Source organism: Schistocerca gregaria, chromosome X (genome assembly GCF_023897955.1).
Source record: "Schistocerca gregaria isolate iqSchGreg1 chromosome X, iqSchGreg1.2, whole genome shotgun sequence".
Taxonomy (NCBI): Eukaryota; Metazoa; Arthropoda; class Insecta; order Orthoptera; family Acrididae; genus Schistocerca; species Schistocerca gregaria.
Genome location: NC_064931.1, coordinates 742,494,418 through 742,507,122, shown reverse-complemented (window position 1 = coordinate 742,507,122; position 12,705 = coordinate 742,494,418). Strand labels below are relative to the sequence as shown.

The window sequence follows — 12,705 nt, the reverse complement described above, 5'->3', positions numbered from 1 at the left end:
CCGCTCAGAGACTACGTCCCGCGATACCACGTAATGCGAAATTTTCTAGATCGTTTCACTTCCTAGCTGCCTAAAGACCGACCGTCCGCTTTGGCGCCTGCATCCGAACTGTACCCTTTGGTGTCTCCAGCCGAACTGTCCGCTTCCACGTCTGTACCAGCACTGTCCGTCCCCTGCCGCGTTTCCCGAGCGCCGAATGTCAAAAAAATGGTTCAAATGGCTCTGAGCACTATGGGACTTAACACCTGAGGTCATCAGTCCCCTAGAACTTAGAACTACTTAAACCTAACTAACCTAAGGTTATCACCTACATCCTTGCCCGATGCAGGATTCGAACCTGCGACCGTAGCAGTCGCGCGGTTCCGGACTGAGCGACTAGAACCGCTCGACCACCGCGGCCGGCGTGCCGAATGTCCTCGCTCAACTTACTACGGCAGTTCTCTTTCCTGAAGCCGTCCATCTGATTGGCTACAGTTTATTCTACATTATTTTTCATTTTAAATAATCAAAGCTTGACCAGTTTCACGTACTAAATAAAGTAACAATAATATCCATTACATAATAAACGTTAAATTCTTTTATATAAAACCAATACAGTTTCCTTCTTAGCTTTGAATGCCATGGCCAGTAGCCTTCCATCAATATGCTTTCCGATAAACAAATAAAGAACGAAAGTAACTATTATGCACTTAACTTTACAACAAATAGTCTGTTACCTAATGATTCAAGAAGGTGTCATGCAGTCATCATTCAATATGTTTTGAGTAGAGTAAATGATGATCTGATGCTTAACTATAAATACTGATAACTTAAATTTACTATATCTTTTAAACAAATAAAGTTACAGAGTTGATATTTACAAGGTCTGTCATTTCAATGGTGCGCTTCTACATGAAATGTCGATCGTCAAGATCGACCAAAGCGTTCATATTTTAGTATTCAGGTCTTTGTTACAAAACTTGTGCATTTCACTTTAAAAGTAAATCCTAAACTGTTACAGATACGATCAATATTCAAGTTTTATTGGAATCACCATGAGAATTTATGAAGGATGGTAGATTGAAATTACTGTGTCTTCATTCCCTGCATTACTACGGAAGTAAATAGTTTCCGTAAATGTTTTCCCTTATGGACGATCTTAGGTCCGCATTATTTAACACTGCTATGTCTCCTTGGCCACAAACGGCTTCTACTGGGTTTCCCTATGACGTAGGTTCTCGTCTGTCTCACTGGGACACCACAGCGCTTAGGCCTCAATAGACAATAGATACGTAGGAGTTTCCCCTACTCATGGCGAATCTGTGCCCTTTGTAGCACGCAGTCCTGGACGATAGGGTTAGTTTCGCAATTCCTGTAGGCTGACTCTTTCGGCCATATATTTAAATGAGAGCGCAGTGCTGGTTAACCTACAATGCCCAAGTCTTGCCAACTGTTGGGCGTCACTGTGAAAATAGCAGCAAGTCGCTGTTGCAGTGTGCAGCTCCTCGTGACCACCTGACTATACGGATGTGATCGGTTCGCTGTATTCCACTGTATAATTGAATATTGTTGTTGTTTTGCACGATAGTTATCGAATAATCATTTTACTGTTTATTTTATTAGAAATTATTTCGTAATTTGTTATTTTGGTCCATAAAATGAAGCCAAGTGTAGAAAGCACGTTTTGGAAATGGGTACATATTTTTGTATAAATCTTGCACCTAAAATCATTAAAAAAATCTCCTAAGATCATTACCACATACAGAAAAAATTTCCTTCCTCCAGAAAAAAATTCTGGTCTAAAATTGATATTATTGTTTACGTGTTTTACCTGCAGATGTATGAAAGTATCGTTCGATGTTCGAAGTGGCTTCTACATAATACTTACATTTGCATATACATGTCTGAAAACTATTGATCGACAAACATATCTTTCACTTTCCTCTTTTGTAAATTTTCTACATTTATTTTCGCATCTATCCCTCCTGCAGATCTATTTTGCGATTATATTTCTCCATTGACTTTAAATGTTTGCTTATCATTTCCGTACATTCTTTTTCACTCTTTACATCAATGAATAATTTACTTTCTCTCTTGACTAAAATTTCTGCATCGCTAATCATAATTTACACTACTGGCCATTAAAATTGCTACATCAAGAAGAAATGCAGATGATAAATGGATATTCATTGGACAAATATATTATACTAGAACTGACATGTGATTACATTTTCACGCAATTTGGGTACATAGATCCAGAGAAATAAGTACCCAGAACAACCACCTCTGGCCGTAATAACGGCCTTGATACCCCTGGGCATTGACTCAAACAGAGCTTGGCTGGCGTGTACAGGTACAGCTGCCCATGCAGCTTCAACACGATACCACAGATCGAGACGTGGCTGCGCGATCCGTTACAGCTATGCGGATAAAATGTCTGTCATCTCGACTGCTGGTGATACGAGGCTGTTGGGATCCAGCACGGCGTTCCGTATTACCCTCCTGAACCCACCGATTCCATATACTGCTAACAGTCATTGGATCTCGACCAACGCGAGCAGCAATGTCGCGATACAATAAACCGCAATCGCGATAGGCTACAATCCGACTTTTATCAAAGTCGGAAACGTGATGGTACGCATTTCTCCTCCTTACACGAGGTATCACAACAACGTGTCACCAGGCAAAGCCGGTCAACTGCTGTTTGTGTATGAGAAATCGGTTGGCAACTGTCCTCATGTCTGCACGTTGTAGGTGTCGCCACCGCCCCTAACCTTGTGTGAATGCTCTGAAAAGCTAATCATTTGCATTACACAGCATCTTCTTCCTGTCCGCTAAATTTCGCGTCCGTAGAACGTCATCATCGTGGTGTAGCAATTTTAATGGCGTGTAGTGTATTTTCCCTTATTTCTGAAGTTGGCAATCCACAATCATCCAGTCTTCCTCTCCCCTCTTGTTCTCCATTTTTTTCTTCCTTTACCATGTTCTTATGTCATTTTCGTCTGTACGTTCAACCTCGTCATTTGTGGAATACTTTTCACCATTAATCTTCTGCTGTATCTGGTGTCTTTCAACTGCAGCTTTTCTCCTTCTCTCTCTCTCTTCAATTCCCTGCAACTTTCCTTCCTTTTACTTTTTTATTCACCCTTTTCTCTTCATATCTACTCTCTATTTTAATAACTACACTCCCTTACACTACTTTGATCATACCGAATAGCTTATGAAATGTTTGAACCTAAAGGTTTTTGGTCCTCATCTCCACTTTCCTCTTCTTTTCTTCGCCGCTCACCTACCCGTGTATCTTCCTTGTTTCAGATACTCGGATGCCATTTTCTATTCTTTTCTCTTCTCCCTTTCTATGTCTTTCTGTCCGCAGCTCATGGTATAGTGGCTAGCATTGCTGGCTCTGGATCACAGGGTCCTGGGTTCGATTCTCGGCCGGGTCGGGGATTTTCTCCTCTTGGGGACTTGGTGTTTTTGTTGTCCGCATCATTTCTTCATCATTCGTGAAAGGGGTAAATTTGGACTGTGTAAAGATTAGGAATTTGTACAGGGGATGATAACCGCACAGTTAAGCACTCCATAAGTCAAATATCATCATCATCATCATCATCATTTATGTCTTTCTTTTTCACATTTATTTTCCAATAGTCTTAAGTATAGTAATAACGCTAAATCCACCCCTCATTTTCTGAATACCTTCCTGGTATCTGTACCCCATTCTTTAAATGTAGACAGCAATTGCTAGTGGCTCACCCTTTATTAAGAAAAAATGCGCTATGGGCCTATTTCAAAAGTTATCTCGTTCGCAAGCAGGCAGTTCTCATGTGCTGTATAGATTTCCATTGCGAATTATATAAAGCACTTTATAACTAAAGGCCCTAGTGAGCATAATTTTTGTGGTTTTCATTCTCTGCTCTTTCGGTAAGATGGGCCGTTTTCCTACTAAATAACACCGACTGCTAACAATTCTCCTGAAGTCTCTGGAAGAAAGCATGCTGCGTTGCTTCCCATCATGTAATGGTATACGAATAACCTAATCAAAAATGTCATTTTCGTTATGGTGGGGTCTGTTCGGTTTCAGAACGACTGTAATCACTCATTGTCATTTTACGGCAAGGCGGCTTGTCAACCAGGGAAGGTTTGTGCAACAACGTCTCGATCACCTTATACTGTATTAATTCTTTAGTTTCATATGACTTTTTCTTTAATTCCCTATTCCTCTCGAATCTAAGCTCACACATGTTTGCACATACACAACTGGTGCTAAATGTTTTTGAGCAGGTTGTTGTCGTTTACTCTGCCCATCCACTTTAATACACATACTTAAACTTATCGATCGTACGGTTAAGATTGATTATAGTGCTTAACATTATTTTCAAATCCACATACGAGTATGTCCTCGAAGGTTCCTTTGGTATACTGTATACGTAAGTATGATACTGTAATATCTGTGTTGTTATGAAAAAAGATGCATATCCGAAGGCTACAGTGGTTAAGAAAATACATGAAATGTATTCGCAGTTGCGAATATCGACAACCATCAGCTGTATAACAGAATGACGGAAATTAAAGTTTGTGCCGGACCGGAACTTGAATTTCCCGCTTAGCGTTAGCGGTAGCCTTACCATTAGGCTTTTTATCGGCCAGCTTCTAAGCTGTATTTGCAAGTAAATCATTACATTCTATTTGAAAAAAGAAAGCGGAAAAGGATGGAATTCCATTAATGAGGAAGGAAAAATAAACATTATTTCTAGTTTGTGATGTGAGTGAAATTAACAAACGTATGTGTTATTTGCAGCCCTCCGTTGTGCAATGTATGAAAAGAAATTTGTTCTTGATATTTCTTCTTTCCAAAATGGTAAACAGAGCAACTTATATGACATGAATGACTATCACTTCACTGTTGAAGGAAATTTGCTCTTCTGTTCTGCGAGAGACAGGAAATGTAAGGACATTAAATGGGAAATAAAACTGCCTTCTGAAATGGTAAACGCCTAGAATTTCAACAATAACTAAAGTCTAAGGAAGCAACTATGATTATTATACATAGAACAGTGTCAATCTCTACTATCCGAAATACTGGATTTGAAGTATTTAACCATTGATTATGATGTGCAGCATATTTCCAAATAATCTCCTGTAGCCACGATGTTGGCTTATGTCAAGGTGTTCAGTTTTGATGTAAGAGTAATAATGTAGGAAAGTAGCTTGCCTATTCTGGGTAATAAACGATGCTGCGTGCCCCATGATCCACATTGCAGCGTTGTTTTTTGCTCGTGGATACCTCAATTTGTGTGGCTGAATGATCTCTAAAAGGCCTACACTATTGGGCGTCGTGCGGTCTATCACCGACAATCTTTGAAGAAGAAACGTTGTAATTTCTTCTGCATGTCCGCACGTGAGCCTCTGAATTAGTGTATCGACTCTCCCGCATGCGTCACAGTTGGGCGTCGAATGAAGGCCTAACTTGTGGAGCTTGCCACTCGTTGCTATTTTATCGTTGACTGTGAGATACCAGTCGGCTACGACGCGTGACGGTGACATGTCGCTATGCACATTTCATCATACTATACTCCATGTTATATGTTGATACTTGTCTTCGAGACGATTCCTGTGGTTTGTTGTCATGGGAAGGTTATAAAGTTTTCTGTTGGTCAGACTGCCGGTATCGACGATGTTGTGTCGGATGTAACTCAGTTCCATGTAGTACAGTCGCACATGTAAGTAATAAAACGGAATGCCGGTGATATCAACGGGTGGGTCAAGGCTATGAGGCTTCCAGCACTGGATGAGGTTTGTGATGATACTGATCCTCCGGGTACGAACTTTCTACCTGATGCGATTTACGGGCGGGGTGACACATTTTTGGTGTACCTTAATGAGTTTAAGGCCACCTTTGAACGTAGTTAAAGTTAATGTATCAAACTGAACTTTGAAAATGTGCCTCTAATCAGAAACAAGTGTAGCGCTTGTTTTATACTCTTTGCTAGATGGTCGGATGTAGGGATAATTTGCGCCAAATACTTCATCTTGCTTGTAATGGCGATCCCTATGGTCTTAACTTTCTGTAGTATGTTAAAATCACGGTCGGAGTGGAGTATCTAAGCAGTAGGTAATTTATTAACACTTACAGCACGGTGCCCGTACGCCATACGGGCGCGGCCGCCCTGACGTTGGCGACGGCCGCCGGCGCCCGTATACCGTACGGGCGAGCCTTTATTTGGCTCCGTAAGCGCGTTTAGCGCGTCTCCGAAGCAGTTTCGTCAACTAATGTGGACGTATTTCATTCTTCTTCCGCAAGAGGCAAGCACTTATTGGTTATCTCATCCTGTGAGTGGCTGTGAGCACTGCAAAGTCGAAGTTACCTGCAGTTCATTCACAGGTGTTTACGATCGTGAAACTATCGCGCGCCGGCCGCGGTGGTCTCGCGGTTCTAGGCGCGCAGTCCGGAACCGTGCGACTGCTACGGTCGCAGGTTCGAATCCTGCCTCGGGCATGGATGTGTGTGATGTCCTTAGGTTAGTTATGTTTAAGTAGTTCTAAGTTCTAGGGGACTAATGACCTCAGCAGTTGAGTCCCATAGTGCTCAGAGCCGTTTGAACCAAACTATCGCGCAGCGAGTTGACGGAGTCAGAGATCTTAGATATTCTTTATGGAGATGAAGGATCTGAAGTTGATGATTCTGACAAAGAGGATTCGTACTCTCCAGACGAAGGTATAAGTGACGATTCAGGTATGCATATATGTCTCAATTGTTCATAAAGTGAAGAGCCCGTATGCCCGAAAAACTTTGAGTGGTGGTAAAAGGTGTTTTTCCACTTGTTTATATTGTCAACTGTCAACAGTTTTATTTTATATAAAGAGAACACTAGCTAGAATGTATTCCTCGTAGACTTTATTCACAGAGTGGGGAAGAAATTGACTGAGAAGGGCGGAAATATTTTTCAGCAACAAGCCCTCACAAATTGAGAGGACATTTGCAATGCACTTTGCAGAGATGGTCCCACCCACTGCAAACAAGGTGAATACTTCTAGGTGCTGCAAAGTATGTTCAGACAGGGGGATGAAAGAGGCGGGTAAGCGCATCAGGAAGCAAGTAGATGGTGGTGCAAGGACTGTGGCGTTGGCCTTTGCGTCCCACAGTGTTTCCAGGATTTTCACACGAAGGCTAACTGCATCTGAACTATTAAAATACTCTAGTTTACAGGAACCGGCAGTTAGACAGTCAAATGATATTTTGTTTTAAATTTAGATACAGTAATAATGGCATTACTCAAGAGAGAGATCATGTAAAACTTTTTTATCCACTATATTTTTGTGTTTTCTTTTTTTAATTATAACACCCATTTGTATTTTATATTGTAAAATAAACTCACTATCATGTAAAGCTCTTACTTTTTCCTTTTAAATGATGGAAGAACCATATTCCTGTCATTTTCCTGTTCTTTGCAATCTAATTTCAAACATTCATTAAATACGCCAGTTCACAGCCAAGTGCCAGGTGTAAAGAGGGCAGTGTTGAAAGTGTTAAGCATTTGTGGCTAGTTCTTCGTCAGGAGTTTTTCTGGGATGGCCTCAAAGGTTACACCGGGAGTTTTGTGACAATCTTTCACATTGCACCAGGTAACACGGGATATATCTTCGATACCGCCTCCGATGGGCAAAACTGTGGTTTTATTTCTATTTAATATTGCTCCTGAAAGAAACGTGAATGCTTGTAGAAGAGTTTCTGCCGACGTAAGTTGTTGTGTGTCGGTGTCCAGCGGTAAATGTCCCGGCGTTTATGGCGGGGCCGAAGTGCCGTCCATCCGATCGGGAATGTCTTTGTCACTGCTTTCCACCTGTACTGACATTGCCGCTTCGTTAACATGTTCCGGCTGCCGGGGTTGTGGTACAGCCCGCGCGACTGCCTCACTCAATAATGGGACAAGACTTTCACTACCGTCTGCAAGACGTTCCCGCGGAAGGTGAACCGGACGTCGACGTGTGCAGTTCACCTACAGATGTTCTGTTGAATCGCAGATCGAACAGGTAGGAGGTTGACCCATGTAAGTTGCCTGCACGCGACAGCCACCAATGACAACATACGAAGCCATATGCTTTTTTAAGTCTTTACGTATACTTCGCACACCGCTGTTAACTTGGTAACGATATGCACTTGACCATTTTTCATTGGTAACCGACAAAACAGCGCCGTACAGAGACAGAGAACGTGCAATGAGCTCATTAGGACACTCAGGTGGCACAGTAAATACCCTGTCGGTTCTCACTCCGTATCCCCAAGTCACGATCTGGACATTACTAATACTACAGTCTGTTTGACGAAACGTCAAGAGGCCCGGGTTCGATTCCCGGCTGGGTCGGAGATTTTCTCCGCTCATGGACTGGGTGTTGTGTTGTACTCATTATCATTTCATCCTCATCAGTGGAAGGAAACGGGAAACCACCACTGGAATCACTTCCCTAGACGCTCATGCGGTAGACCTCTCTGACGTGGCTTCCCCCATGACAAGACCTGCCGTAAAGCAGAGAACAAAGCTAAGTTTAACGAAATTGTCTCATGCTCCTCAACGAATTTCTCGTAAGCGTCATTCGAAATAAATTTGACAAATAACGAGTATTGCGTAAATTTCAACTGACACAGGTCGACTATATCTTTAGGCGATTTTAAATCTTCAAATATCCACTCGTGAATTTCAAACGACATCGGCCGCAGTGCATCACGATTGAAAACACACTGAGCGCAGTTGGCTCTCGTGATTGTTCAAAAATGGTTCAAATGGCTCTGAGCACTATGGGACTTAACATCTACGGTCATCAGTCCCCTAGAACTTGGAACTACTTAAACCTAACTAACCTAAGGACATCACACAACACCCAGTCATCACGAGGCAGAGAAAATCTCTGACCCCGCCGGGAATCGAACCCGGGAACCCGGGCGTGGGAAGCAAGAACGTTACCGCACGACCACGAGCTGCGGACTCGTGATTGTTGAAACGTACTTACAACAGTTATAAAGAAAACAGAGGTCCCGGCGGAGGTTCGAGTCCTCCTTCGGGCATGGGTGTGTGTGTTTGTCCTTAGGATAATTTAGGTTAAGTAGTGTGGAAGCTTATGGACTGATGACCTTAGCAGTTAAGTCCCATCAGATTTCACACATATTTGATTTGAAAACAGACGTAGGCAACGCTCCCACACGCTGCTCGGCTCCCCACCTCGGCACCGCTCGCGATATAAACAATGGCTCGCGCGACCGCCCGTCACCGCGCGATGTGCACTGGCCGAGTGCCCTACCACGACTGACTATCCGAGCACGACCTACGGCTGGACGCAAACATATATATGTCATCAACCATATGTCTAAAACCTGTACTCATACATTCATTACGTCTATTTCCGTACGGGGCAGAAATTTCAATAGGAAGTTGCTGGTCCTGTGTCTGCGGGTAAATAAGATATTGCAGTGGCTGTGTTATTCAGAAGTACGATGCAAAGTTCATGGGTCTGGATGCGAGTAGTGCTCGGATAGCGTAATGGTAAGGCGACCGCTCGCTATTAGCGGGAAACCCGGGTTCGACTTTGGTCCGGCACAAATTTTCATTGCCGTCATTCCATTATACAACTGATGGTTGTCCATGTTCACACCTGCGAATACATTTCGTATATACATAAATTTTTTATTCGATATTGCCGAGTATCCAGGACCAGCTTACTTTCAAATGGTTGTACCAGGCCCTCGACCTATAAAAATGTGATAGCTGAAAATTTGTAAACATATGTTGTGAAGAACTCTCCCTTTCCTAAAAAATATAGTCCCTATAGCTGGGATGGAAGTGATTTTAAAAGTGTTGTCGCTAAATCTCCCATATTGGAACCTTATAATGTTTTGATACATTGATAACAGCTCAGTGAAACATTTATGTACGCAGAAGACTTTTTTAATCTATAATTTGAGCTAAATGTAAATTTTATTTTTAAAATCACTGCACTTTTTTCATTCCAGATTCAATCTTTTGGATCGTGCACCTTTCAGCAGTGTGCCGACATCAGAAGTGAAACAGTTCTACGAAGATATTCGTATACTGGCATCGGAAATAAGCAAGCCTGAAGGCGAAATGTGGATCAAGCTGTCTCCTGGACTGGTACTGTTCATAGACAACTGGAGGGTTCTTCACGGAAGAGAGGCCTTCTCCGGTTACAGGAAGCTGACTGGCTGCTACATCGGTCGGTCTGATTTTCTCAGCAAAGCAAGAGTTCTCGGAGTACTCTGAAGAAGACTCGACGGTGTGAACACTCAGCACTTTCCTAAATGTGTGCCAAGCCAATCTCAGAATAGAGAAATTAATGAAACAAAAACAAGCAGACTTTTCTGTTCTATACAACTCCTGAATATATGCACAGAAACAATTTCGGAACTCTTTCCAGGTTCAAAATACACAATTGCTTGACGATGTAAGATTCCTGTTCATACAGTGATTTCAGAGATTGTCGCTGCCTAATGATTCGCGGTATCCTTGTCGGATCACCGTCAGATTTTAAAGCCAAAGTGACGTAATAATCTGTATTACTAAACCACTATCCCAGAACCCTGTACCAGTTGCGAGTTACGTCCTCCAGGGGCTGCAAAATTTTATCTTCACTATTTCACGTAATTATTGACTGAGTTTAAAAATTAAAATGCTTTCATAATCTATTCATTAAGAGGTATAATCATATGGTAAAAGTTTAACACAATAACACAAGTATTTCGCTTATACACTTATATTTGTCTTGAGGCAATATAAGTGACTGGTTGCAAATACCCGAATTATATGGATCCAGTATTTGAGAATGAGAGCGCTTAGTGACTTCTCACCAAACATTATACATAATTTCAATATTTGTGAACTTTTCTGTCGCTGACACCCAGCACCTAATGATGAAAGAAAAATATTATATCGCGTACCAGAATTTCGCTGTTCATCCAGTAAGACTTCAGCATCAGATATTGCATTCTAATTTAGTACTTCTTTAGCACAGCCTCTATTTGCCACACATCTTGCAGGCAGTATCCACATCTACCATTGATTCTAGCTGCAAAATTGCATCATAACATGACAAATAGTTCAGGATATATGACGTCATAGACATTTATATGCGTGAATAACTAGCTTCTGCTTAAACTAGCTCACAACACAACTTCACTATCAGGCATGACGTTTTAATTAATTACTTCTTTACTTCTAACTCTATTCGCAACATACTTTGGAGACAGTACCTACATCATCACTGAATTTACTTGCAAAATTGTGTCACTGTACAACAAATAGTTCAGAAAGATATTGAGATGCGTGGAAAAGTAGCTTTTGTTTAATGTTTAAAATGGAGCGCAAATCACCCAGACAATATTCATCGTCCGCAGCTCGTGGTCGTGCGGTAGCGTTCTCGCTCTCCGCGCACGGGTTCCCGGGTTCGAATCCCGGCAGGGTCAGCGATTTTCTCTGCCTCGTGATGACTGGGTATTGTGTGCTGTTAGATTTAAGTAGTGCCTGATAGTGAAGTTGTGTTGTGAGCTAGTTTAAGCAGAAGCTAGTTATTCACGCATATAAATGTCTATGACGTCATATATCCTGAACTATTTGTCATGATTTAAGTAGTTGTAAGCTCTAGGGGACTGATGACCATAGATGTAAAAGTCCCATAGTTCTCAGAGTCTATATTCATCCACTGCTTCATAATTAGAACACTTAGTGATTTCCAAGAAATTTTAAGCATAATTTCCAAACTTTTTCTTGCTTATACACTGAAAGTCACGTAATTAACACATTAACTCATAAAGCAATCAGACGTTTGAAGTTGTTTTATACATGGCAGTTCGATTCTTTAAAGGATTGTGGGTTTATGGTTAGAACATAATAGTGTAAGTAGTGATCAAAAGATATTTTACTGAAATCGATAACCTATTTCGGCTTTGAAACTATCATCAGATCTGAAAAATAAGAAAATATAAATAGATACATATCAACAGATGTATAAAACAAGGAAATGTACGTTAAATGTGCGAATGAAATGAACAAGTTGCCTAAAACTTACAGCAGCGACACTTTGGAATGTACGAGGTGCGACAATAAAGTAATGAGACTGATTTTATTTGCAAGATGTGGCAACCCTTCAGAATTGCGTAAGCACACTATCTTTGACCTTGGTCTATAAGCTGCTTCTAGTCCAAGCGGCACATCGATGCAGCTGCTCAGTCGTGAGTTGGGCTGTTATAAGTTAACACTTGCTTGTGTCTCTCGTTACGGAAATGGAACCGCATAATATTGTGCAACGCTATGCAATTTCTTTTTGCGTTAAATTGGGTGAAAACGCGACGACAACTTACTGCAAGCTTTAGAAGGCTTTTGGAGAGGAGGTTATGTCAAGAGCCCAAGTTTTTTGTTGGCATAAAATGTTTAGCGAAGGCAGAACGAATGATGAAGATGAAGACGACCATCAGCCTCGCGGATGGATCTCAACTTCGCCAAGGTGCGTGAACTCATATGATCTGATCGAAGATTATCCGTGAAAATGATTGTAGAAGATCTGAACATCAATCCTGAGACGGTTCGTCTAATAATAACTGAAGATCTTGGTATGAGAAAGATTTGTGCAAAAATGGTCCCCAAAAATCACCCACCACAACAGCGAGAGACACGGAAATATGTGGCAGCCGATCTGGTAGAGCAAACGGAAATCAATCCA

General features: G+C 41.6%; 1 protein-coding gene across 1 annotated transcript in view; it reads left to right on the top strand.

Moving 5' to 3' along the window:
* The window catches only part of LOC126298275 (trimethyllysine dioxygenase, mitochondrial), a 499,530-nt gene extending 488,779 nt beyond the window's left edge, over positions 1–10,751 (top strand). Inside the window, exon 8 of the mRNA XM_049989574.1 lies at positions 9,986–10,751. Coding sequence (XP_049845531.1) covers positions 9,986–10,253 — 268 coding nt within the window. The 3' untranslated portion in view covers positions 10,254–10,751. The remainder of the gene's footprint in view (positions 1–9,985) is intronic.
* The last annotated feature ends 1,954 nt before the right edge of the window (positions 10,752–12,705 follow it).